Here is a 25,476-nt window from a genome sequence, read left to right as displayed (position 1 = left end):
AGCCTTGAGCTGAAGAGCTGAGGGACAGCGCCCAGGCCCAGAGTTCATGACCAACTCCGCGCCCCCCCCCCCCAAAAAAAAGTAAGAGTTGAGGTCATCAGAATGGTGCATGCTTTAGGCTGGGAATGCAGCTTGCCTAGCAAGTCCATGGTCCTGGGTCTGATCGATCCTCAGTACTAAAAAAGAATGGTTCATGCTTGCCATCCCAATGTGGTAGGAGGTGAAAGTCCAGGGCCAATCCAGGCAAAAGTGGAGACCCTGTGTGGAAAACTAACTAAAGCCGAAGAAGTGGGGCTGAGTTCAAGAAATAGAGGCCCTGAGTTCAAACCTGGGTATCACCAAAAATTTTTTTTAATAAAAAATAAATAGCTGGGTGCCAGCAGCTCACTCCTGTAATCTTTGATACTCAGGAGGCTGAGATCTGAGGATCATGGTTCAAAGCCAGCCCAAGCTGAAAAGTCCATGAATCTTTCCTCCAATTAATCATAAGAAGCTGGAAGCAGTATTAATCATATGATTAATTAATTAATCATAAGAAGGCTCAAGTAGTAGAGTGTTATCCTTAGACAAAAAAAGTTCAGGGACAGCACCAAGGCCCTGAGTTCAAGCCTGAGGATTGGAACTAAACAAACACACAAACAAACAAAACATAGTCAAGTGAAAACCCAGGTCAAAGTACACACAGAAAGCTGGGCGCTGGTGGCTCACGCCTGTAATCCTAGCTACTCAGGAGGCTGAGATCTGAGGATCACGGTTCAAAGCCAGCCCGGGCAGGAGAGACTGTGAGACTCCTATCTCCAATAAACCACCAGAAAACCGGAAGTGGCGCTGTAGCTCAAGTGGTAGAGCGCTCGCCTTGAGCTGAAGAGCTGAGGGACAGCGCCCAGACCTAGAGTTCAAGCCCCACGACCGACAAAAAAAAAAAGTACACACAGAACGGCGAGTTCTCAGCCATGAAGGCATGGGCATCAAACCGTCACTCTGCAGCTCCGGACCCAGGGGTGTGGGTCCTCTATGAACACCTCCTCTTCCCAGAGGACCTGGCGATACCTATGTTAGGCCTCAAAGGAGTTTTGGTGTTTATGGGAGCTGCCTGACACTAGACCAACGAGGGCTCACAGGGAGCCGATGTGCAGTAAAACGCTCTTTACACACAGGTAGGCTTCCGGTCAGCCCTTACCTGCGCTGCAGCAGAAAAGCAAACAGCAACAGAGGTGGGTGAGATCGACCAGGACACACCACACGTGTATGTGCAAATGGATAAAGAAATCCCCCTTACTTAACTAACGTGAGCTAATGAGAAGAAGAAAGGAAAACCAAACAGCCCAGGTCTGGGGCTGGAGCTGGTGGCAGAACCCTTGACAGCATGTGAGACCTGAGGGTGACCCACGCGTGTGTCAGACTCACCTATTTTGGGATGTGACGTTGGCAGAGCGGCTTCTGGGAACGGGGCGATCTGGCAGCTGTCCTGAAAGCCGGGGTAGTGAGGCTCAGGGTGGCCGACCCTGCACGGGGGCTGCACCCCGGCCTCCTGCACTGCAGAGAGAGCGACAGGAGGCTTCAGCCACGCACAGACACCACAGGTCCTGGCCACAGGTACTGGGAGGACGTGACGGAGTGTGGACAGTCAGAAGACCACACATGAGGATTTCGCCTGTTTCACCCACTTTCCTCACACGGCCCCTGCGAAGGGGCCGGGACTACTCCCGTGAGACAGCGCTGCACCCAAGCGGGAGTTGGCAGACCAGCTTGGCAGACGCGGCTCTGTCACAGATAATCAGGTCCCACACCACGTGCCTGCCACACGCACTCATCGGATTTCCGCGGGTCGGCAGCAGACAGCTGCTCAAAGGGCCTCCCAAGGTACCAGTAGCAGACAAGGCCCACCGTGGGGAGCCAGGAGACTGGGGCTGCACACAGGTCAGACAGCGGTCCACCACTCACCCGTGGCTCCAGCGAAGACATCGCCCTGGGAGGGGCCCTCTGATATGACGGCAGTGGCCTCCACAGCGGAAGCCCGGTCGAAGGTCAGTGCCCCAGAGGTAGTGATCTGTCCTGAGGGCGTCACAGTGACTGGAAAGCAGAAGTGCATTTGACACTCAGCCAGGCCTCATCGACTCCAGGACGCAGAGCTCTGAGGATTGCAGTTCAATGCCAGTGGACACAGGAAAGTCTCATCTCTAATTAAATCCCAAAAAAGTCAGAAGTGGAGGGAGGTGTGGTAAGTGGTAGAATGCTAGCTTTGAGCAAAAGGGCTCAGGGATGGAGCTCAAGCCTGGAGCTCCAGCTGCAGGAGCAGCACCAAAATAAATGAGAAGAAAAGGCTCTAATCAGGGCTGTGCTCATCAGCGGTCCAGCCTGCGACCTTCAGCCTTCACCGCCTCATCTCCTCCTGCTGTCAGCCCACGAGATGCCGACCGGCCCTCAAGATGGGCAGACCTAGAGACCACCAGTGTGGGGACCACCATGCCCTGCAGGGACACATGGCTCCCAAGGCTGAGGTCTGACCAAGGCCTTTTCCTTTTCCCACACATCTGTTGTTTGTTTTTGTTTTGTTTTGTTGGTCGGTCATGGGGCTTGAACTCTGGGCCTGGGTGCTGTCTCTGTGCTCTTCAGCTCAAGGCGAGTGCTCTACCACTTGAGCCACAGCGCCACTTCCACTTTTCAGATCTCAGCCTCCTGAGTAGCTAGGATGACAGGCATGAGCCACCGGTGCCCGGCTGTTTTGTTTTGTTTTGTGCCAGTCCTGGGGCTTGAACTCAGCATGGAAGCTGTCCCTGAGCTTTTATGCTCAAGGCTAACACTCTACCACTTAAGCCATAGCTCCACTTCTGACTTTTTTGGTAGTTAACTATAGAGATGAGAGTCTCACAGACTGTCCTGCCTGGGCTGGCTTCGAACTGCAACCCTCAGATCTCAGCCGCCTGAGTAGCTAAGATTTCAGGTGTGCACCACCAGTGCCCAGCCATTCTCTGGTTAAGCGAGCCAGATTTCCCTTCTGGTTCCTTGATTCTCCTGATCAGTTCACAGGCAACAGGAAGTACTCAAACTGGACCCAGAAGAGGCTTCATGACAACGACACTTCTATGAAAGGCTGCCCCAAGCTACTGGGGGCTTGGGCTTGCAAGTCTCCAGGAGAGAGCGGCCCTCCCAGCCCCATGCACCATCCAGGAGAGAGCGGCCCTCCCAGCCCCATGCACCATCCAGGAGAGAGCGGCCCTCCCAGCCCCATCCACCACGGGGTGCTTGCTGAGGACAAGCTCTGCCAGAGGAGGCTAGTGGCCCCGGGGCCTCCATGTGGATGCCCTCGGGGGGCTGGGAAGAGCCCAGGATGAGCCACACCGCACCAGGGGAGCAAGCCAGGGAGGGAAGGAGGGTGTGCACCCCCACGGGAGGGAGGGAGGGAAGGTGTGCACCCCCACGGGAGGGAGGGAAGGAGGGTGTGCACCCCCACGGGAGGGAGGGAGGGAGGCAGGGTGTGCACCCCCACGGGAGGGAAGGAGGGTGTGCACCCCCACGGGAGGGAGGGAGGGAGGGTGTGCACCCCCACGGGAGGGAGGGAGGGAGGGAGGGAGTATGCACCCCCACGGGAGGGAGGGAGGGAGGGAGTATGCACCCCCACGGGAGGGAGGGAGGGAGGGAGGGAGGGAGGCAGGGTGTGCACCCCCACGGGAGGGAGGGAGGGAGGGAGTATGCACCCCCACGGGAGGGAGGGAGGGAGGGAGGGAGGGAGGGAGGGAGGGAGTATGCACCCCCACGGGAGGGAGGGAGGGAGGGAGGGAGGGAGGGAGGGAGGGAGGGAGGGAGTATGCACCCCCACGGGAGGGAGGGAGGGAGGGAGGGAGGGAGGGAGGGAGGGAGGGAGTATGCACCCCCACGGGAGGGAGGGAGGGAGGGAGGGAGGGAGGGTGTGCACCCCCACGGGAGGGAGGGAGGGAGGGAGGGAGGCAGGGTGTGCACCCCCACGGGAGCCACCGCCCAGTAGCCCACCCACAGTGGGGCTAACCGCCTCCCTAGCTCCTCAGCAAGTGCTTCAGACAAGCTACTCGGTGTAAGCCCATCCGCTCCCCTCAGAAGAGGCGTGGCTCTGGTGAAACTCACAGGCGGTGGCTGCCGTGGCCGGGAGCAGAGTGATGTTCTTGGGGGACTCTTTCTTCATGGGCGTGGCGGGCAGTTCGTTTTCCTTCTTGCGCCTTTTGTAAGGAACGAACAGCCTCACGGGACCACTCTGAGGGAGAAAGGCAGCGTGGCCATCAAGCCTCGGGGAGAGGGGGGTGCGTGCCCGACTCTTCTCAAGCACATTCTCCCGAGGAAAGCCCACTCCTGCCCCTCAAAGACAGAATGCTTTCAAAAGCAACCGTGAACAGTACTGCCATGCAAGACAGCACCACGGACACATGGGACCTTAGGATTCCTAGAAGGGAAGAAGAAGTGGAACCAAATGGGGAACAAGAAAAACCACATCCCAGGCCACAGCTGCCAGTGATGCCCATCATCCTCCGCTCAGTCAGAAGACAGCTTGGGAAGACCAAGCAGCAGAAACAAAGAATCACAGGGCCGCTCTGCACAAGAGACACAGAAGGCCACAAGACAAGGGTCCCCCAAACCAGGCCCCGAGTTCAAGCCCCATGACCAAAAAAAAGTTTCACAGACGCTTCTGCCCAGGCTGGCTTCAAACTGCAATCCTCAGATCTCCGCCGCCTAAGCAGCTAGGACTACAGGTGTGAGCGGCCAGCGCCTGCCTCCTGTTTTTTTCCAGTACTAGGAACTGAATCCAGGGTTTTCTGTGTGCTAAGCCTTCTTACCTGCTGAGCTTTACCTCCCGCTCTTTGAGCTGCCGGAACGCAAGTAGCTGGATTGCGGGCCTGCACTCCCATACCCTATTCTCCACGCTTGCGATGATTCCCTGAGCACACCTAGAAAGTTCCTTGAAGGCTTTGTTGGTTAACCCTGCACCTTGGACTCTTAGGCTGCACCCGAGCCTCTTCTTACATTCATGGTCCATGCTTCCTACTTCTCTGTACATCTTAAATTTCTCGTTAAAAAACATTCACCGGGAGAGGGTGATACTGTCCACAAAGAAATGCACTCTTTACCTGGCTTACGCAACTGTAGCCCTGTGTACAGCATCTTCATAATAACAATTAAAAACATCAAAAAACAAAAACCCAGACATTGAGCACGACATACTATAGCAGCACTGGGTATTAAGACCCAGGGGCTTCCTGCTGGGGGCGCTGTTGGGATAAAAGATCTTCCCCTGCAGAGAGCAGATGCCCCCAGGGCTCGGCCAGGGAGCAGAGTCATCTGTGGCTGGCCGTCCTGGCCCCGGCTAAGCTGGTGCCATTGGCAGACTCCACTGCAACACGAAATGAGCTGGTTCAACCAGGGTCTGCACGAGAACGGAAGGAGCCGCGGCTGCTGCGCTGCTGCTCTGTGGGAGTTGGCGCTCTGTGGGGAGATGGGTCCTGTAACCTCGAGGGACCTCAAGTGGGTGCTTTCTATAATCCTCCCAGCCACACCAGGTATTTCTCTGGGAGCAGACCGATGGTGGCATCACACCCACACGTGGAAGCCAAGATTTAAACAACCTGTTAAGGACCAACTTACTGATTCTGTGTTTAAAGAACTTTTTGTTATCAAACCTAAAAAACTCTGGGTCAAATCCTAAGTAATGAAGATAGTCCACCTAGATAGTTTTCCTCTTCTGTTTAGATCTTTGATCCAATTTAAACTACATTTGTGCAAAGTGTGAAGTTTGGGCCAAAGCTCAGTCCTTTGACAGCATAGAGGTGCCAACACTACTTGCTAGAACTCCTGTCTTGGTAAGCAACTAGACTCTGATCTCTTCTTTATATCCTTCAAGTCTCCCCTGTGGGTTCCATACTGTCCTGATTACTGTAATGACACCAAGTTTTAAAACCCCTCAATTGTAATTTTTTCCAATGTTAGATTTCTTTTTCAAAACTATTTTGGGGGGCTGGGAAGGTGGCTCAGTAGTAGTGTGCTTGCCTTGCATGCATGAGGCCCTGGGTTCGATTCCTCAGCACCACATAAGCAAAAAGAAAAAAGCCGGAAGTGGCACTGTGGCTCAAGTGGTAGAGCGCTAGCCTTGAGCTGAAGAGCTGAGGGACAGCGCCCAGGCCCAGAGTTCAGGCCCCACGACAGGACCCCCCCCCCTCAAAAAAAAAAAGAAAAAAAAAATCAAAACTATTTTGGCATTTCTCTTGGCACCAATGGCTCACACCCGTAATCCTAGCTACCTGGGCCAGGGAAAGTTTGCAAGACTATCTCAACAGAAAAAGCTGGCATGGTAGAGAACAGTTCATCATACTGCTGTTAGCATGGACCCTACTTCAAAAATAAGTACCGGGGCTGGGATTGTGGCTCAGTGGTAGAGTGCTGGCCTAGCATGCATGAAGCCCTGGGTTCAATTCCTCGGTATCACATACACAGAAAACGCCAGAAGTAGTGCTGTGGCTCCACTGGGAGAGTGCTAGCTTTGAGAAAAAGAAGCTCAGGGTCAGCGCCCAGGCCCTGAATTCCAGCCCCATGACCAGCAAAAATAAATAAATAAAAATAAGTACGTACAGAAACACAGCTTAAATGGTAAAGTACATTCTTAACAAGGAGGAACCCAGTTCAAGTCCCAGTACAGAAAGAGAGAGAAAGAGAGAGAGAGAGAGAGAGAGAGAGAGAGAGAGAGAGAGAGAATAGCAGATGCTTACTGTTTTGTTTTATAACACAAGGCCACAAGGCCTGTAGTGTTTAGGTGTGTGGTGTTGGGTAGTACCTAGGCCCTCACACATATTAAGCAAGTCCGCTTACTGTGAGTCACACTCCTAGGCTAAGGCTTAAATTTTATTTTAATTTTAAAATGAGGGCTGAGATGTAGGTCAGAAATAAAGTGCTTGCCTAACAAGTACAACATCTTAGGTTCAATCCTCAGCATCAAAAAAGAAAAACACACACACACACACACACAAGCCCATATTATAGTATTTGCTACTAAGGAACTAAAATCTTAGAACCATAGTTCAAAGCCAGCCTGGGCAGATTTTTTTTTTTTTTTTTTTGGTTGGTCATGGGGTCTGAGCTCTGCGTCTGGGCGCTGTCCGTCAGCTCTTCAGCTCAAGGCTAGCGCTCTACCACTTGAGCCACAGCACCACTTGTGGCCTTTTTTCTGTTTATGTGGTGCTGAGGAATAGAACCCCGGGCCTCATGCATGCAAGGCAAACATTGTACCACTGAGCCACCTTCCTAGCTGGCAGATCTTACCTCTAAATAAGCAGGAAAAAAATTATAAATGGAGTACCTGCTGTGAGCAGATAAAGCTCAAGGCAATGAGCTCCCTATTACCAGCAAATATGTAAAAAACATTTTCTTCTTTTTTTGGGGGGGGGGAGGCGGGTTGTGGGGCTTGAACTTTGGGCCTGGGCGCTGTCTCTAGGCCCTTCAGCTCAAGGCTAGCAACTCTACCACTTGAGCCACAGTGCCACTTCCTGTTTTCTGGTGGTTTATTTGAGATAAGTCTCATGGACTTTGCTGCGGGTGCTGACTTTGAACTGCCAAACTCAGATCTCAGCTTTGGGAGTAGCTAGGATTACAGGTGTGAGTCACTGGTGCCCAGCTTTCTTTTTTTTTTAACAAAGAAAAACAACATTTAGAAGTTGCAGCAGATGAAATAGTAGTCATCTTAACTCCTGGAGACTGTAAGGACATTACTCTGACTGGCAAAAGGGATTCTGCAGATATAACTACAAATCTTGAGATGAAGATTATTCTGGGTAACCTAAGGAGGCCAATCTAATCACAAGCTCTGTAACAATGGAGAACCTTTCCTGGCTGAATCAGCATAGCAGAACAGAGAAATCTGAAGCATGAGAAGGATATAACAGATCTTTGATGTCTTTAAAAATGGAAGAAGAGCTGGGAAGGTGGCTCAGTGGTAGAGCGCTTGCCTTGCATGCCTGAGGCCCTGGGTTCGATTCCTCAGTACCACATAAGCAAAAAGAAAAAAGCCGGAAGTGGCGCTGTGGCTCAAGTGGTAGAGCACTCGCCTTGAGCTGAAGAGCTGAGGGACAGCGCCCAGGCCCAGAGTTCAAGCACCAGGACTGGTTAAAAAAAAAAAATTAACTAAGGAAAACGGAAATGAAACTTGTACAGTAGTACCCTACAAACTGTATCACACGCAGAGTAAATAAACAGTATCATACTTTTAAAAACCATACGGCAATAGACATAAAACGATCTTGCCTCCTGTAGAGCAGCAGCAGGTAAGAGTCTAGGATAGGCAGCTGGCTGGCTCTCAGGACACGGTAACTCCACGCACGTGACAGCTGGCGCACTGTCACAAAACCGTGTTAAAAGTGCAGACCGTGAGTCGCAATGTGCATCTGCTATAACCACTCTAAACGTCCGTGTTAGACTGAAGCGCTAGTGGCTCACTCCTGTCAACCTAGCTGGTCCAGGAGGCTAACATCTGAGGATCAAGGTCTGAAGCCAGCTCAAGCAGACAAAACCATGAGACTCTTCAATTAGGCAGCAAAATGCCAACTAGAGGCAGAGCTCCAAGTTCAAGCCCCAGTAAGTACTGGCGCACACACACACGCCCATGTACTGTGCTGCTTCTGGGGCAGACCTAGTGGCTGCGCGGCCTTCCTCATTTCAGACCCTGGACCCCTCTGGAGACACAGGGACTAGGGCTGCACCGAGGCACGTCTACGAAGGTGGGTAGGATCTCCCCAGGCACGGGGCAACAGAAAAGTAGGACAAGAGGTGAGAGGCTGGCGTGTCCACCCGCACATCCCGCAGCACACGCACCAAGACTTACCAGGGTCATATCATCACAGCAGGCGGCACAGGTGCATGAGGCGGCGTGAGGGTTTAAAATCCCATCCTACAACACAGAAGGTGTCAGCCACGTTAGAACGCCTGTCCCAGCACAGGCTGCCCATCAGGAGATTGCACTCAGCTCTACTGTGCATTCACCACCACACATGGAAGACGTGAAATGTAACATTCCTGAAACTGCTACATCTTTACATGAAGGGCTCCCCTGAAGCCCTCTGAGAACAGAAGACCCCACAGGCATTCGGGATTTCCCCAGCCATGCTGGGAGCTGACCTGGAGCAGGGTAAGAAGTCCTCCTTCTTAGGAGAGGACTATGTGCATGTATCTGATCATATAAAATAGCATTGATCAAAAAGAAATCCAGGAGGCCGGGCGCCAGTGGCTCACACCTGTCATCCTAGCTACTCAGGAGGCTGTGATCTGAGGACTGAGGTTCAAAGTCAGCCCGGGCAAGAAAGTCTGTGAGACTCTTATCTCCAATAAACCACTAGAAAACTGGAACTGGCGCTGTGGCTCGAGTGGTGGAGCTGAGGGACAGCGCCCAGGCCAAGTTCAAGCCCCATGACTGACAAAACACAAGACAAAACAAAACAAAACTCCAGGAAATGGACATCAAGTTTTTTCCTTTGTTGCTGTTTTTCTTTTCTTTTTGTCTTGTCTGTTCAGTTACTGACTTTGGAAAGGTAAGGAGGGATCATATAAATGGAGGGACAAAGGGTGAATAAATGAAGCAGTGGTAGTCACTAGACACTACGTTGAAAATGAACCATACAATCTGTGGACAGAAATGGGAGGGGAAAAACTGGGAAAGGATAACATTGTCCAAAAAAAAAAAAAATGTACCCTTTACCTGACTTATGTAAGTGTAACCCCTTCTTTTTTTTTTTTTTTTTTTTCTTCTTTTTTTTTTTTTTTTGCCGGTCATGGGGCCTGAACTCTGGGTCTGGGCACTGTCCCTCAGCTCTTCAGCTCAAGGCTAGTGCTCTACCACTGGAGCCACAGCGCCACTTCCAGCTTTTTCTGTTTATGTGGTGCTGAGGAATCGAACCCAGGGCCTCATGCTTGCAAGGCATGCACTCTACCGCTGAGCTACTTTCCCAGCCCCGTAACCCCTTCTTTATGTCATCTGTATAATAATAAAAAATTAAAATCTAAAAAAAAGGCAGGGCTGGGTGCTGGTGACTCACGCCTGTAATCCTAGCTACTCAGGAGGCTGAGATCTGAGAATCACGGTTCAAAGCCAGCCCAGGCAGAAAAGTCTGTGAGACTCTTATCTCCAATAAACCACTCAGAAAACTGGAAGTGGCGCTGTGGCTCAAGTGGTAGACCGACCAAAAAACAAAAACAAACAAACAAAGCAAATGAACTATACAATTTGTGGGTAGAGACAAGAGGAAAAAACTGGGAGTTAATGAGGGAAGGGGTGTCACAATCCAAAGAGAAATGTACCTTTTACCTGATTTATGTAACTGTAACTCTGCATCACCTTTATTATATTAATTTAAAAAAACAAAAACGCAATCTCTTTCTTAGGAGTAAAGTAGGGCAGAGAAGACAAGCATCTTACACAGTCACAGACAGACACCCTGGCTTTGCTGCCTCTCTTCTGTGTCCAGCATTTCCTTTTCCTGGGCCTCATGATGCACCCCCTCAGCAATCCTCTGGGGTTACCTGCACCACATCTCCTGGAAAGCCAGTAATGCACCCACGGCCACATGGGCCTTGGCTGAGCCGTCCGGATGGCTCTGCAGTCATGCAGCTGCCGGGCCACACGTGGCCGTACCTGGATGAGGCACTGGAGAGGTCTGCCGGCGTAGCGGATGCTCCTCTTCCAGTCTTTGCTGCTGGCTCTTCCTGCCATGGCCTCGAATTCCGTGGGGCTGTACCAGTTCTCCCCCTGCTTGATGCATCGGCCGCGGCCGCCTGGAACGAAAGTGAACCTGTCATGACGACTCCTCACAGCTGAGAGCTGGCCGCCCCGGCCCTTCCTCCACCGTGTCTCCTTCTCCACTGCCCTCCTGGCTGCCCCGTCCTACCTGATCGCTGATCTCACTGACACCAAAGTCACCCCAGAAGCACCTGTGGTGGTCTCCCAGCCACGTCCACAGTCAGCACCAGCTTGTCACAGCCCGCGGCTGTCCACTCCCCGCAATCCCTGTGTGAGTCTCGTGGGAAACATGCCCCACGCTACCTTTCTCCTACTTTCTCTCTCTCCCAGAGCCACCATGACCCAGAATTCACCCCCAGGCCCCCCGCCCCGGCCAAGGCCTTCAATGGGCTGGGTTTCAACCACGGAGGCTGGAGGTCTCCCACAGTTCCCTCTCCTCAGTGCGTTTAGGGTCCCTGGGCCCCGGTTTACAGTCCTCCAGTGGACATGGGCGGCGGCCTCACCTGAGCCGAGCCTGCTCTTGTAGAGCGTGCCGCTGATGTTCCGGCAGCGCACAGGCAGCTCACTGCCGTACACCGAGGGGTCCCAGTTGTACTTGGTGCCACCCTTCTCCTGGCCTGGTGCCAACGGGGTCGGAGGAGACTGAGGACCTGCACAAAGAGAGGCCGTGAGGCCCCTGTCACCAGGACAGACAGGATGCCAGCTCACATCTGCCCTCCTTTCCTGCGGGTATACAGATGGTTTAGTACAACAGCACCACCCCTTCCCTGTGGGCAATGCTCTCTCTGCCCAGAGAACTCCTGCCAGGCTCCCAAAGTCAATATTTGGTTTCCAAACTTACTACAAAAGCAAATAAGCAGCCAGGCGCTGGTGGCTCACACCTGTCATCCTAGCTACTCAGGAGGCTGACATCTGAGGATCACATTCAAAGCCAGCCCAGGCAAGAAAGTCCATGAGACTTTTTTTATTTTATGGTCAGTCATGGGGCCTGAACTCAGGGCCTGGGCGCTGTCCCTCAGCTCTTCAGTGCCACTTCCAGCTTTTTCCGTTTATGTGGTGCTGAGGAATCGAGCCCAGGGCCTCATGCCTGCAAAGCAAGCACTCTACCTCTGAGCCACCTTCCCAGCCCCTCCGTGAGACTCTTATTCCCAATTAACCACCTTTAGAAAACTAAAAGTGGAGATGGGCTCAAAGTGGCAGTGCTAGGCTTGAACAAAAGAGCGTAGGGACAGTGCCCAGGCCCTCAGTTTAAGCCCCACAGCTGACAAAAACAAAAAACAACAGAAAAACTCAAATAAATTCCGGAGGGCTCGGTACCTGGGGTGAGCGGGGCTGCTGGACCCTTCAGCCCAGTTGTCTCCACGATGCTCCCATCTGTGTGGACTACGATCAGCGTGGCCTTCTCTGTGTTCAGGCTGTCCCCAATCTGAAGAGCTGTCCTACCAGACTAGAAAGAAGAACATCTCTGTTGGTCAGCTCCTAGATATCCGGCATGTCACTCAGCCCAATGGGACGTGGCCCTACAGCGAGGCTCTTGCCGCTGATAACCAGAAAATCCAAGCCAGGCCTCCCACATCCTCTCCAGATATGTTCTCAAGAACCAAGAACAAGAAAGACCCATGCCAAAGTGGCTGCTGATCTGTCGAAGCAAAAACATCCCCATGCTCCACAAACACAGCAACTTTCTGGGGAATGTGCCCACTAGCACCTGCACCAGGAAGGAAAGCCTGTCTACTGATCCCAAGCATCCACAGGAAGCAGGCTAACATGGTGGGGCTGTAAATGACTTCTGCATTGGGGCACAGAAGCCATATAAACAGTGATGGGCAGCAAGGCCTGCCATAGTGCATTGTGGGTATGAGCTGTAAGCCCAGGAGAACCGAGGGAAGCAAGACTCGGGTCTGTCTGTGAGTCTATGGAGTGTTATGAACACGTCAGGCAGTGCCAGCCACTGGCAGATCAACATTGGGTAGAGAGCAACCTGAGCTAGATGGAGACTGGAAGGCCATTTGTTGAGGATGATCCCAACCTGTCAGCCCCAACAGCTCCCCTGTCTCCCTATAACCTCCCAGAAGCCAGGTTGACTCTGCATCGTCCTCAAACGGTGAAGCACAGTGAGGACAAAAGCGTAAGCCCTTGTTTAGAACCCCTGTCTGGCATGCCACAGGAAACTCATCTCTGCTCTGATCTTTCCTGTATGGCACAGTCCCAAGGCTCCTGAGAGCGAGGAAGGCCCACACACCCTCCACCCACCTAAACAGTGCAGATACTCGTGCACACCAGACCCTGCAATGGTCTTTAAGGACTGGAAATGCTTCCTGGAGCTGTACGAAGCAGCCCACAGTGCCAAGGGCAGGACCAGCAGATCTGGACTGCACCCTGACAACTTCTTACCAGGACATGTCCTGAGATGGACGCCGCGTTTGCCACTGACGTTGTGAAGACATTGTCTGCAGAGGACCCAACGTTGGCCACCGTCACTGTGGTCACTTCTGCAACAGAAGGAACTAGACTTTACATAGGGTAAAGAAAAAACACAAGGGCTGGGAAGGTGGCTCAGTGGTAGAGCACTTGTCCTGCACGCATGAGGCCCTGGGTTCAATTCCTCAGCACCACATAAGCAAAAAAAGCCAGAAGTGGTGCTATGGGTCAAGTGGCAAGCACTAGCCTTGAGCTGAAGAACTGAGGGACAGTGCTCAGGCCCAGAGTTCAGGCCCCATGACGGAAAAGAAAAGAAAAAACAAACAAACACAAAAGACAGGGTCTCACACAGGAGATACAGACAAAGCATTCCACATGGCTGTTTATACTCCACTGTGACATCTTTGCCCCTTTGTACTTTTTTCTCGGTCAGGGGGCTTGAGCTCAGCGGGTGGGTGCTGTCCCTGAGTTCAGCTCAAGGCTAGCACTCTATAGCTCCACTTCCACGCTTTTGTAAAAATGCTGTCAACATTTTTATTCTAGTCTTAGTCATCTGGTTGTCTCAGAAGAGAACACGACTCTTCCCCAGTGAATTCCTTTACAGTGAAAATATTCATCACAAATATGTACCACAGCCTTGTGCCCATACCTGCTCTGGTCCCCAGCAACGATCCTGAGAAGCAGGCTGACCTACCACACCCACCCTCACGACACATCCAGGGGCTCTGCGGCAACGTGCTGTGAGGCCACACACCCCTGTCTTTGCACCCTTCCCTCCGGGCGCCTGCTGTTGCTCAGAATCCTAGGACAGTCTCTGGCAGAGGCCTGTGCTCGGAGTCCTGCCCCTCCCACTGACCAAACTCCCAACAAACCGTCCCAAGGTACCTTCCAGTCTCCTCCCTCCACTGCCAGACCCCTGGTCTGCGGCAGACCACGACTGCAGCTAACTCCTTCTCTCCTCTCAGCATTCGGCACAGGCTACAACCCAGGGCCTGTCTGAACATAGGTCTAAAGACAGCTCCAGCTGCTATCGCCAAAGATGGACAGTCTGTCCTGCTGTGTCGCTTAAACCTGGAACTACCTGACTTCAGTAACTCAATAAAACATGTGCAATGTGCTCACTCGCTCACTCCAACATGCGTGTGCACACAAATTAAAATTTGAACACATAACATTCTGCAGAGAAAAAAAAAAAACAAGCAGCACGGACAGGATGGCCTCATCTTCTCTGCACTCAAAGAGGAATTGCTAAAAGGACAAAACGTCGAGGTTCCAAACCTTGGACTTTATAAGAAGTGTGCTATGATCTAAGCGCTCCCACGTGTTTGCCTGCGGCCGTGTCTCCAGCGGGCCGTCGGGGGCGCAGGCCATGGCGCAGGCCGCCCGGGACTGTCAGGCCGCCCAGGGCGCAGGCCGCCCGGGACTGTCAGGCCGCCCGGGACTGTCAGGCCGCCCAGGCCGCAGGCCATGGCGCAGGCTGCCCGGGACTTAAAGGCCGTCGGGGCGCAGGCCGCCCGGGACTGTCAGGCCGTCGGGGCGCAGGCCATGGCGCAGGCCGCCCGGGACTGTCAGGCCGTCGGGGCGCAGGCCATGGCGCAGGCCGCCCGGGGCTGTCAGGCCGTCGGGGCGCAGGCCAGCTGTGACCCTGGCCCTCCACCGCAGCCCCTGAGAGGCAGTTTCGAGGTACCCACACCCCGCAGCAGGACGGGGCCCCGAACCCGCGGAGCTCCGCGAGGGACGGCAGCGCGAGCGACTGCGAGCCCGGGGACCGTCGGGGCGGGGAGGAGGCGCGGCGCGCCGGCCTGACTTCACCTGTCCGAGGGCGCGCGGCCCGGGCTCCACGTGCTAGAAAACCCGAGAATAGGGGCTGTGTCACAACATCGGCGACCTCGGGGCAGCGGAGGCCGGAGGCCGCGTCCGCACACGCGGGGGGGGGGGGGGGGGGCGGGCTCGCCGGGCCGGCCGGGCTGCTCCCGGGGCCCGGGGTGTCCCCGTCCCCCGCGCACGCCGCCCTCCGGGGCCGCGGGCTCCGCGGCCTCCCGCGGAAGTCACGACGCGCGCGGCGCTCCTGGCCGAGGGGGCGGGGCGCGCGCGGGGCGCGGGGCGGCGGGGCCGGGGCGCGGGCGCGGGCGCGGGGAGCGCGAGGCCGGCGGCTCGGCGCACTTGCCTGCGAAGGCGGCGGCGGCGGCGGCGGCCTCGTCGGGGCCGGGCAGGGCCTCGGCGCTCATGTCCATGTGCCCGGGATCGGCCGCCATCACCGCCACGGCCGTGACCCGCCGCGTCTCGCGCTCCGCCTCCGAGTCCGCGTCCTCCTCCGAGTCCGAGGCCCGGCTCAGCACCGGCTCCTCCGCCTCGCCGCCCGCCGCGGCCGCGGCCGCCGCCGCCACAGCGGCCGCGGCCGCCACCGCCGCCGCCTCGGCCAGGCCCAGCTGCTTGGCGGCCGAGTCCGAGTCCTCCATCCGGACTCCGCCGAGCCCGCCCGAAGGCGCCGGCCGGGGCCGCCCGAAGCGGGGCCCGAAGAGGCCTCCCGAGCCGGGCCGAGGTCTTCCGAAGCCTCCGCGCGAGCCGACGCGGAAGGGGCGGCCAGACGCCCGCCGGGCCGGGCCGAGCCGAGCCCAGCCGACGTCGGGTCCGGGGCCGGGAGGAGCCGGGAGGAGCCGGGAGGAGCCGGGAGAAGCCGGGAGGAGCCGAGCGGGGCCGAGCGGGGCCGGGAGGAGCCGAGCCGGGCCGGGCCGAGCCGAGCGGGGCCGGGAGGAGCCGAGCCGGGCCGGGCCGAGCCGAGCGGGGCCGGGCCGGGAGGAGTCGGGAGGAGCCGCGCCGAGCGGGGCCGAGAGGAGCCGGAAGAAGCCGAGAGGAGCCGGAAGAAGCCGAGCGGGGCCGAGAGGAGCCGGAAGAAGCCGAGCGGGGCCGAGAGGAGCCGAGCGGGGCTGAGCCGAGCCAAGCCGAGCGGGGCCGAGAGGAGCCGGAAGAAGCCGAGAGGAGCCGAACGGGGCCGAGCCGAGCCGAGTGGAGCCGAGCCGAGCCGAGCGGGGCCGAGCCGAGCCGAGCCGAGCGGGGCCGAGCCGAGCCGAGCCGAGCCGAGCCGAGCGGGGCCGAGCCGAGCCGAGCCGAGCCGAGCCGAGCCGAGCCGAGCCGGGCCGAGCGGGGCCGAGCGGGGCCGAGCTGAGCCGAGCGGGGCCGAGCGCCTCCGAACCGCGTCCCCCGGAGCCTCGGCCAAGCTCCTCCCGCCGCGCTCGCCCGGAAGCGCCCGAGTGCCGCCGGGAGGCCGTGTCGAGGCCGGAGGGCGGAGCGAAGATGGCGGGAGGGCGCGGAGGGGCCGCCGGGAGCGCGGCAGGCGCGGCGGCAAGGTGGCGGCCGCGGGCGCAGGTGAGGCGGGCGGCCGCGCCGGCGCCGCCTGACGTCGTGTGCGGGCCCCGGCCCTGCGGTGCGGACGGCGGAGCGGGGTCCCGCCGCGGCGGTGCGGCGCGCGCCTTCCCGTCGTCGTGGCCCCCGGGTCCCCGCGCTCCCCGGGACGGGGCGGGACCCCCGCGCTCCCCGGATGGGACCCCCGGCTCCCCGGATGGGACCCCCGCGCTCCCCGGGACGGGGCGGGACCCCCGGCTCCCCGGATGGGACCCCCGCGCTCCCCGGATGGGACCCCCGCGCTCCCTGGGACGGGGCGGGACCCCCGGCTCCCCGGGACGGGGCGGGACCCCCGGCTCCCCGGGACGGGGCGGGACCCCCGCGCTCCCCGGGACGGGGCGGGACCCCCGCGCTCCCCGGATGGGACCCCCGCGCTCCCCGGATGGGACCCCCGCGCTCCCTGGGACGGGGCGGGACCCCCGGCTCCCCGGGACGGGGCGGGACCCCCGCGCTCCCCGGGACGGGGCGGGGACCCCCGCGCTCCCCGGATGGGACCCCCGCGCTCCCCGGGACGGGGCGGGACCCCCGCGCTCCCCGGATGGGACCCCCGCGCTCCCCGGGACGGGGCGGGGACCCCGGGCTCCCCGGATGGGACCCCCGCGCTCCCCGGGACGGGGCGGGACCCCCGCGCTCCCCGGGACGGGGCGGGACCCCCGCGCTCCCCGGATGGGACCCCCGCGCTCCCCGGATGGGACCCCCGCGCTCCCCGGGACGGGGCGGGACCCCCGCGCTCCCCGGGGGCTTCCGGGCACACACCATCGGCGGCACACCGGGAGTCGGGGCGGCGCGGACGGCGGCGGCTTCCTGCTGTCCCCAATCCGTTCCCTAAACCCGTCCCGGACCGGCCCCGAGGACAGGTTAGCAAACCACTGAGGCCTGAGTCCTGCGGAAGGTCTCACAGCCGGTCCTGGCCCCGTCCCACCCGCCACCCGCCACCCTCACCTACCTCCCACCCCTCACCCGCCACCCCTCACCCTCCACCCCTCACCCTCCACCCCTCCACCCAGCCCCGTCCCACCCGCCACCCTCACCTACCTCCCACCCCTCACCCGCCACCCCTCACCCTCCACCCCTCCACCCAGCCCCGTCCCACCTGCCACCCCTCACCCTCCACCCCTCACCCACCACCCCTCACCCTCCACCCCTCACCCGCCACCCCTCACCCTCCACCCAGCCCCGTCCCTCCCACCACCCCTCACCTGACATCCACCCCTCACCCTCCACCCCTCACCCTCCACCCAGCCCCGTCCCACCCTCCACCCCTCACCCGCCACCCAGCCCTCACCCACCACCCCTCACCCTCCACCCAGCCCCGTCCCACCTGCCACCCCTCACCCTCCACCCCTCCACCCAGCCCCGTCCCTCCCACCACCCCTCACCCGCCACCCAGCCCTCACCCGCCACCCAGCCCTCACCCACCACCCCTCACCCTCCACCCAGCCCCGTCCCTCCCGCCACCCCTCACCTGCCTCCCACCCCTCACCCTCCACCCCTCACCCTCCACCCAGCCCCGTCCCTCCCACCACCCCTCACCCTCCCACCCCTCACCCTCCACCCAGCCCTGTCCCTCCCACCACCCCTCATCCTCCACCCCTCACCCGCCACCCAGCCCCATCCCACCCGCCACCCACCCTCACGCACCCATCCATCTATCCATCATCCACCCATTCTTGAATCCATCCAACAACAACATCGTGCACTCCATCCCGCAGCTCTTCCAAATGTTCCCTCATGAAATACATTTTTGGAGGTGCTCCCTGGGTGTGGCTGCACACAGTCTGGTAGTACCTACCCCCAGAGGATCAGAACCAGCTTCTGTTTACCTGTGTTTGCCTTGAAGGGGGCTTGCAGTTACTATGGAGTATTCATTTGGTTAAGTTAAAAAACAAAACAAAAAACAGTTTCCAAATTCCTCGACCAGGGATAGGCAGGGACACCACAGGTAACCCTACAAAGACCCACCTTTCTGGTGTTCTCTGACAAGCTTTCTGGTCGGGCTCCAAGCCATCCTCTGCTAGTTAGGTTTATTGGATTATTTTCATTTGTTTAAAAAACAAACAAACAAAGAGCTAGCAGTGTGGCTCAGTGGTAGAGCACTTGCTCTGATGACAAGGCCCTGGCCATTCTAGCACTATCCAGGAAAAAAAGAGCTAAGTTTGTACAGAACAGGATCTCTGCACTGACTGGCTCACATCAGGAAAACAGCTGTTCGCTTCCATGTTGAACTTCCACCTCCCATCTGTCGGTAGTCAAATTGGAATTGCAGCAAATCCCTGAAAAAAGCAAAACTGAGTTCAGTCCAAATGAGCCCCTGTGGTCCTGAAAGTGAGAATGTCATTTAAACGTCATTTGTGGTTTTGAGTGTTTTTATCTAAGTCCCACAGTTTTGGACTGTAGCAATGAACAACTAACAGCTAAAAGGGAAATTTTTCTGATCTGTTTATTTATTTGAGGTACTAGGGATGGAACCCGGGACCTCGCACATGCAAGGCAAGCACTCTTCCACTGCTATGTCCCTAGTGTTAGCCTTTTATTATTTGTGTGCTGGTTCTAGGGCTTGACCGCTGGACTCTGTCCTTGACCTTTTTATGCTCAAGACTAGGACTCTACCACTTGCTCCACAGGTCAACTTCCAGCTTTATGTTAGTTATTTGGAGTCTCATACACTTCCTAGCCCTGACTGGCTTTGAACCAAGAGCCCCAGATCTCAGCCTCCTGAGTAGCTAGGATTATAGTTTTATGATGCACTAGCACCCACCCTAATGTTGGTTGACCTTTAAGAAAAAGATCCTGGGCGCTGGGAAGGTAGCTTAGTGGTAGAGTGCTTACCTAGCACATACCACATACACAGAAGAAGCAGGAAGTGGTGTGGCTCTAGTGATAGAGTGCTAGCTGAGCAGAAGAAGCTCAGGGACAGTGCCAGGCCCTGAGTTCAGACCCAAGTATCTGCAGGGAGGAAATCCCCAATTAATCTGCAGTCACGTACCTAGGTGGCCTAGTTCATCTGGGGCCTGGAAAAGAACGGATCAGATTCAGAATGCTGAAATGGGACACAGCGCAAGCGGTGGCTCCCCTGGTTACTATTCCCACAGGCACCCCCAGGAGGGGCCCCGTCCAGAGCCCCTCGCTGAAGTCCTGTGTTTATCACTTTAAGACTCATGCCACTCGAGTTCACACCTCTGGAACAGATGGTCCAACTTTGCCCACGAAGTCAGATGTCCTACAGAAGCCTACCAAGCCTCCTGTTTTCCTTACCTTCCCTAGAAAGAGAAAAGGAAATGGCAGACAGCTGCAGACTGGGTTCAGATAACTGCCATGCCCGATACACAGAAGCAGGCTGAGCTCTGGGCCTGGCGCTGCCCCTCAGCTCTTCAGCTCAAGGCTAGCGCTCTACCACTTGAGCCACAGCACCACTTCCGGCTTTTTCTGCGTATGGAGTGCTGAAGAATTGAACCCAGGGCCTCATGCATGCAAGGCAAGCGCTCTACCACTGACCCAACTTCCCAGCCCCAGAGCTTTTTTATTTCGTTTTTTTTTCTTTTTCTTTTTGGTTGGTCGTGGGGCTTGAACTCTGGGCCTGGGCGCTGTCCCTCAGCTCTTCAGCTCAAGGCGAGCGCTCTACCACTTGAGCCACAGTGTGACGAGCTTTTTTTTTTTTTTTAATAGGAGGTTTTGGCAAAATTTTAATTTTTCCGGGTGGAATGCACACGTAGAGACATGCATGTGTTACAAGTGTGTTACAAATGCGTTGTGAGCTTCTGACAGGTGATCTGGCCCAGTCACATTTCATCAGGAAGTTCTTTACAGGCAGAAACAGTGCTTCTAGAAATGGACCCTCCCCCAAGAACCAAATATGAGGGGAAATCCACACCTGTGTCAGGGTGGGAGAAGGATGGATAATTTGGGAGAAAAAAAAAATTCCAGAGGGTTATTGTGGAGAAGTGAATAAAATTTGAGCAGAAAGCAAAATATCTAATCAATGATGAAAAAGGGTTTTTTAATAACAGAAAAAGATCTCCATGTAATTACCTAAGTGTGATATATGTGTGCGAAGCACAGGCGGTGAGAAAGTTGCCTTGGGTTTTGTTCCGGGAGCTTCTTTCCCAAGGCACAGATCACACCCATCTTGTTGAGCCTGGACTCTGGCATGCACCCAGGCTACAACACTTTTGCCCGGCCCGGCTCTGGGTACAGTCTGTTCCCAGTTGTGGGTATGTGAAGTCAGAAGTTGTCACATCTTCCTCAAAGGGACGGATGTAGAGATGAGAGAGGGCAAGCTGGCGGCCCGCTGAGCACTCGCCTATAAAAGTGAGGCCAGGGCTGGGAAGGTGGCTCAGTGGCAGAGCGCTTGCCTTGCATGCCTGAGGCCCTGGGTTCGATTCCTCAGCACCACATAAGAAAAAGCTGGAAGTGGTGCTGTGGCTCAAGTGGTAGAGCGCTAGCCTTGAGCTGAAGAGCTGAGGGACAGCGCCCAGGCCCAGAGTTCAGGCCCCACGACCAGACCCCCCCCCCAAAAAAAAAAGATAAACATGAGGCCAGAGGAGAACTGAACAGGACGGTTTCAGAGGGTTGATGGTGACACTGTCTTTCCTAGGGAGAAGCCCCCTGGACGTGGCGCCCCGCAGCTGACGTATCCTGCATCCTGAGCCCCTCCCCCAGGCTGGGTTGGTGCCTTTGTGCCTTTCACCCTGCCTCACTTTCTCCTTCATCCAGACGGGGCCTTTCAGGGGGAGTAGAGTTCCTGGAGTGCCGGCTCTGCCACCCACAGGCCGAGGTCCTGTGGGGGTCATGAGGTGGCCTCATCTTCACAGCCTGGCCAGGTGGCAGGAAGATGACGCGCCTGAGCTTCACTATTACAGAAACATGTATGATGTGGGCGGAGCTCGGGAAATTACTACTGGAGATTTAAATATTCTCCTCCGAGTCAGGGGAACATGTATTTTATCTTAAGAATATGAAAATGGTCTTCTTTTACCAACCTGTGGCGGAGTGGCAGCCCCTAGGAAGTTCCCATGGTAGCCGCGGTGTGGCGCTTAGACCTCGGTCCCCAGTAGCCACTGGGACCCCTCGGGTGACCACACCGGGTGTAGCAATAGAAGCCCCGAGTGAGGAGCCGCGGGTGCTCACCTGCTGGAGCCTGAGCTTGTGGCCGCCGGCCTCGTAGGATCATCACAGCCCTCTGTCGTGGCCGCCCAGGCAGGTGCGCCACCCCATTCTGCTGAGCTCGAAGGTCCTTGACCACGTACCAGCTCCCATCAGTTCCTCTTCAAATGCTCTTCCATCTCAGCGCCCTGTACTACGCCCTGTACTTCCTAGCCACGCTTCTGCTGATCGTGTATAAGAGTAAGTAAGGCGCGTGCGGGAGCCGCGGGATCCCACGCTCACACACACACGCTGACCTGACTCTGACTCTTCCCAGGCCAGGTTTTCAGCTATCCCTGGAGCTGCCTGGCCCTTGATCTGACACTGTTACTTCTGATGGGGGTTCTGGAGGGAGCCCATCTGTACCTGGGTGAGTTGGCTGTGAAACCATACAGGGTTTGTGGTCACAAAGGTGCCATCTTGAATGTGCTAAACCTTTCTATCTTGAGCTCTTTGTGGCGTGGTTCTTGGAGCCTTTTTTTTTTTTTCCCATGAGGCCTGGGCACTGCCTCTGCGCTCTTCAGCTCAGGCGAGCGCTCTGCCACTTGAACCACAGCGCCACTTCCGGTTTTCTAGTGGTTTATTGGAGATCAGAGTCTCACAGACTTTTCCTGCCCAGGCTGGCTTTGAACCTCGATCCTCAGCTCTCAGCCTCCTGAGTAGCTGGGATGATAGGCGTGGCCACCGGCGCCCAGCTCCTGGAGACATTTTCATCCAAACTGGTTCACCGAGCGCATTGTAGCCTTGCCTTACTGTGTCGTTAAGTATTACATGCTTGTTCAGAGGCTTTGTCCCGGAGACAGGTGACACTAGTGGCCTCTTCACATCCGGAAGCATACTCCACAACAGTGCAACGATCAGAAGCTCAGGAGGTCAGAGCCCGACCCCAGCACACTGCCCGGCCTCAGCCTAGGGGAGAAGGTGTGGAGCATCTTGTGAGCTCCTCCTGAGGCCGAGGCCCAGCCTCTCCTGTCCCCTCCGGTCACGTCTGCCACCGCCTCTTGTGACCATTACAAGCCAACTCCCTTTTCTTTCGCCACACAGCTCATCTGAGGGTACGTCCTCATACTTGGCTCAAGTACAAAGGGAAAATGTGGGAATCCCCTTCCCAGAGCTGACTGCCAAGATTGCCTGCAGCCTGGGCTGTGGCCCTACTGCGCTCCTGCTCATTGGCATGTCTCATTTTCAGATAAGATCAGACCTTATCGATGGGCGCTGGCAGCTCACGCCTGTCATCCTAGCTACTCAGGAGGCTGAGATCTGAGAATCACAGTTCAAAGCCAGGCCAAGCAGGAAAGGCTGTGAGACTTTTTTTTTTTTTTGTCTGTTGTAGGGCTTGAACTCTGGGCCTGGGAGCTGTCCCTCAGCTCTTCAGCTCAAGGTGAGCGCTCTACCACTGAAACTACAGTGCCACTTCCAGTTTTCTAGTAGTTTATTGGAGATAAGAGTCTCATGGACTTTCCTGCCTGGGCTGGCTTTGATCCGTGATCCTCAGATCTCAGCCTCCTGAGTAGCTAGGATGACAGGTGTGAGCCGCCGGTGCCCTGCTGACTGTGAGACTCTTTTCTCCAATAAACCACCAGAAAAACGAAGTGGCGCTGTGGCTCAAGTGGTAGAGCACTTGCCTTGAGCTGAAGAGCTGAGGGACGTGCCCAGGCCCAGAGTTCAAGCCCCACGACCCACCCCCCCCAAAAAAATCAAACCATGAATAGCCCTGACACCAGGAATTCCTGCAGCACAGCACCATTGCCAGGCTCTTCTTCCACCACCGTGTATATGGAGAGGAAATGGAGGCACACAGAGAAGTGGCCTCTATGCGTCTGGTGCTGTCAGACCCGGAACTCCAAGAGTGGCCAGAGTGAATCCTAGACCGGGCTGGGCTTCCAGTGTCTGGAAGCCCAGTGTCTGCCTGGGTGGAGTAGAGTTTCTGTGGTTTGCCCACAAGATGGTGCTGCCAGGAGGGTATAAGGGCTGCAGACCTTGGGCCCAGCCAGCAGGGGAGCAGGGCGGAAGACCCGCCCCCAGGAGGCTGCAGGGTGAACTGAGGCACGGCAGGCCCTCAGCACACCCCAGGCAACAGGGTCAGCTGGTGGCAACCTCCAGCCAGCATGTTCTATGACTGATCTGGTTGTAAAACAGGCAGTTTTGTTTTTGTAAGTATTCGTGAAAGTTTCCAGAACCCAGACTGTCTTAGCCCAGAGGAAAATATTTTTGGAGGGCTTAAACAAAATCCCTTTGATCCAACTTGGAGTTAGGAAAAGGTAGCAGATGCCCCTCCTTTTAGAGAAACCAAACTTTCAGAGACCGGACTTGAGCCGCGGCATAGCTGTGGGAGGCAGCCTTCCGGAGCTGGTCCTGAGGCCCAGGCTGGGACGTCCCGAAGCCCACACCTCACTCTCCTCTTTGCTCTGCTCTCCAGGCACCAAGGGCAACCTGATGCAGGCTGAGGTGCTGCTGGCCACCAGCCTGGCCCTCACAGTGGGAGGCAGCGTCCTCTCGGTCCACTTCATGCTCTGGCAGACCCTGGTGCTGTGGGTGGACTCAGTCCTGAGCACTGCTCTCCTGGCCCTGCAAGGCCTGGAGGCCGCCCTGCAGGTGGTGACCACGGCTGCCTTCATCAGGTAGATGAGCCAGCTCAGCCCCCGCCACGGCTCCCGGTGCACAGCGTCTCTGACCCACTTGATATAGATGGTTTGGTTTGGGTTTTGATTTTATTTTTTCATGCCAGAATTGAGGCCTGGACTCAGGGTGTGGTGCTCTACCACATGAGCCAGACCTCCACACCTGGCTTTGTAGATGGTTTGGGGTGGCCTACAAATCTTCTTAGGTGGGGTAACTATGGTAGTCCAGGGCAAAACCAACTTGTTGAGACACGAAAGTGTTGAGAATGGCGACTGTGGGGGGGAAGGGGGAAAGGTAGCCCCAGGTCTGCCCACACAGGTCCCCTGGCTGGAGGCCTGGCCTCAGCAGCAGGGCCCAGCGGGAGGCAGGCTTTTACAGAGTGGCCTGCCAGCAGCTCCACCCTGTCACCACAGAGAAACAGCCCCACCCTCAGCCAGCCCACCCGGGACGCCTGCGGCCCATCCCCCACCTTGTGTTTTTCTCACACAGAAGTTCTTGGCATCTCAGGTTTCCGCACCAGCCCCAGTTCGTGTTCTGAGAGCCCGTGGTGCTCTGCTTCCAGGCCCCGCCCCAGGCCTGGTCCCCCTCTGGCTCCTGCAAGTGCATCTCCTCTGGCTGTTTAGCTCTTACTGCTTAAGTGGCACCCCTGACCTGTTTTGTTTTTATTTTGCATTAGGCTTTCAGTAACTTTGCCCAAGCTGGCCTCAAACTCAATCCTCCTGCCTCCCAAGTAGCAAGGATTACAGGTGTGAACCTCATGCCTGCTAAGCTGTGTGTGTGTGTGTGTGTGTGTGTGTGTGTGTGTGTGTGTGTGTGTGTGTGTGTGTGTGTGTGTGTGTGTGTGTGTGTGTGTGTGTGTGTGTGTGTGTGTGTGTGTGTGTGTGTGTGTGTACTTGAACTCAGGGCCTGAACCCTGCCCCTTAGCTTTTTCACTCAAGGCTGATGCTCTACCACTTGAGCCACAGCTCCAATTCTGGCCTTTTAGAGGTTAAATGGAAATAGGAGTGTTTACCTTTCCCTGCCTGGGCTGGCTTTGAATCCAGTCTGGAGCCACTGGGATCAGGCTCTAAACATACGTTATTATATTTATAATTCCTTCATTTCTGTTGTATCTGTTTGGAATAATGTGTTGAAATATCTCGTTGTAA

The 25,476-nt window shown here is 56.5% G+C and overlaps 2 protein-coding genes across 4 annotated transcripts in view; one reads left to right on the top strand and one right to left on the bottom strand.

Moving 5' to 3' along the window:
* The window catches only part of LOC138812995 (deformed epidermal autoregulatory factor 1 homolog), a 35,586-nt gene extending 19,826 nt beyond the window's left edge, over positions 1–15,760 (bottom strand). The window contains exons 1-9 of one of the 2 annotated variants that reach the window (XM_070001235.1): positions 15,330–15,760; positions 13,136–13,233; positions 12,059–12,188; positions 11,245–11,391; positions 10,637–10,776; positions 8,834–8,899; positions 4,102–4,228; positions 1,945–2,073; positions 1,408–1,536 (exon numbers count right to left, since the gene is read on the bottom strand). In XM_070001235.1, the coding sequence (XP_069857336.1) occupies positions 1,408–1,536; positions 1,945–2,073; positions 4,102–4,228; positions 8,834–8,899; positions 10,637–10,776; positions 11,245–11,391; positions 12,059–12,188; positions 13,136–13,233; positions 15,330–15,621 (1,258 nt within the window). In that variant the 5' untranslated portion in view covers positions 15,622–15,760. The remainder of the gene's footprint in view (positions 1–1,407; positions 1,537–1,944; positions 2,074–4,101; positions 4,229–8,833; positions 8,900–10,636; positions 10,777–11,244; positions 11,392–12,058; positions 12,189–13,135; positions 13,234–15,329) is intronic. The other variant, XM_070001234.1, reaches the window with a different exon arrangement.
* A 666-nt stretch (positions 15,761–16,426) lies between these two features.
* LOC138812994 (transmembrane protein 80-like) lies at positions 16,427–25,476 on the top strand. 2 transcript variants are annotated; one of them, XM_070001232.1, is made up of 6 exons: positions 16,427–16,528; positions 21,159–21,194; positions 21,814–21,907; positions 21,984–22,076; positions 24,126–24,327; positions 24,818–25,476. In XM_070001232.1, exons 1-6 carry the CDS (start codon positions 16,457–16,459, stop codon positions 24,864–24,866), a joined length of 546 nt encoding a protein of 181 aa, XP_069857333.1. In that variant the 5' UTR covers positions 16,427–16,456; the 3' UTR covers positions 24,867–25,476. The 2 variants fall into 2 exon arrangements, with proteins under 2 accessions (XP_069857333.1, XP_069857334.1); XM_070001233.1 differs by having other exon boundaries at positions 24,126–25,476.

Source organism: Dipodomys merriami, unplaced genomic scaffold (assembly GCF_024711535.1).
Source record: "Dipodomys merriami isolate MVZ:Mamm:240054 unplaced genomic scaffold, mDipMer1.0.p SCAF_574, whole genome shotgun sequence".
Lineage (NCBI taxonomy): Eukaryota > Metazoa > Chordata > Mammalia > Rodentia > Heteromyidae > Dipodomys > Dipodomys merriami.
The sequence above is the reverse complement of the archived record's forward strand: the minus strand, read 5'-3'. Positions and strand labels throughout refer to the sequence as shown.

Bases quoted from the DNA above. Each gene is read 5' to 3' on its own strand.
- LOC138812994 (XM_070001232.1), top strand. From the start codon at position 16,457: ATGGCGGGAGGGCGCGGAGGGGCCGCCGGGAGCGCGGCAGGCGCGGCG. The intron at 16,529-21,158 runs GTGAGGCGGGCG...TGTCTTTCCTAG, and splicing joins GGTGGCGGCCGCGGGCGCAG to GGAGAAGCCCCCTGGACGTG. The intron at 21,908-21,983 runs GTAAGTAAGGCG...GACTCTTCCCAG, and splicing joins TCTGCTGATCGTGTATAAGA to GCCAGGTTTTCAGCTATCCC.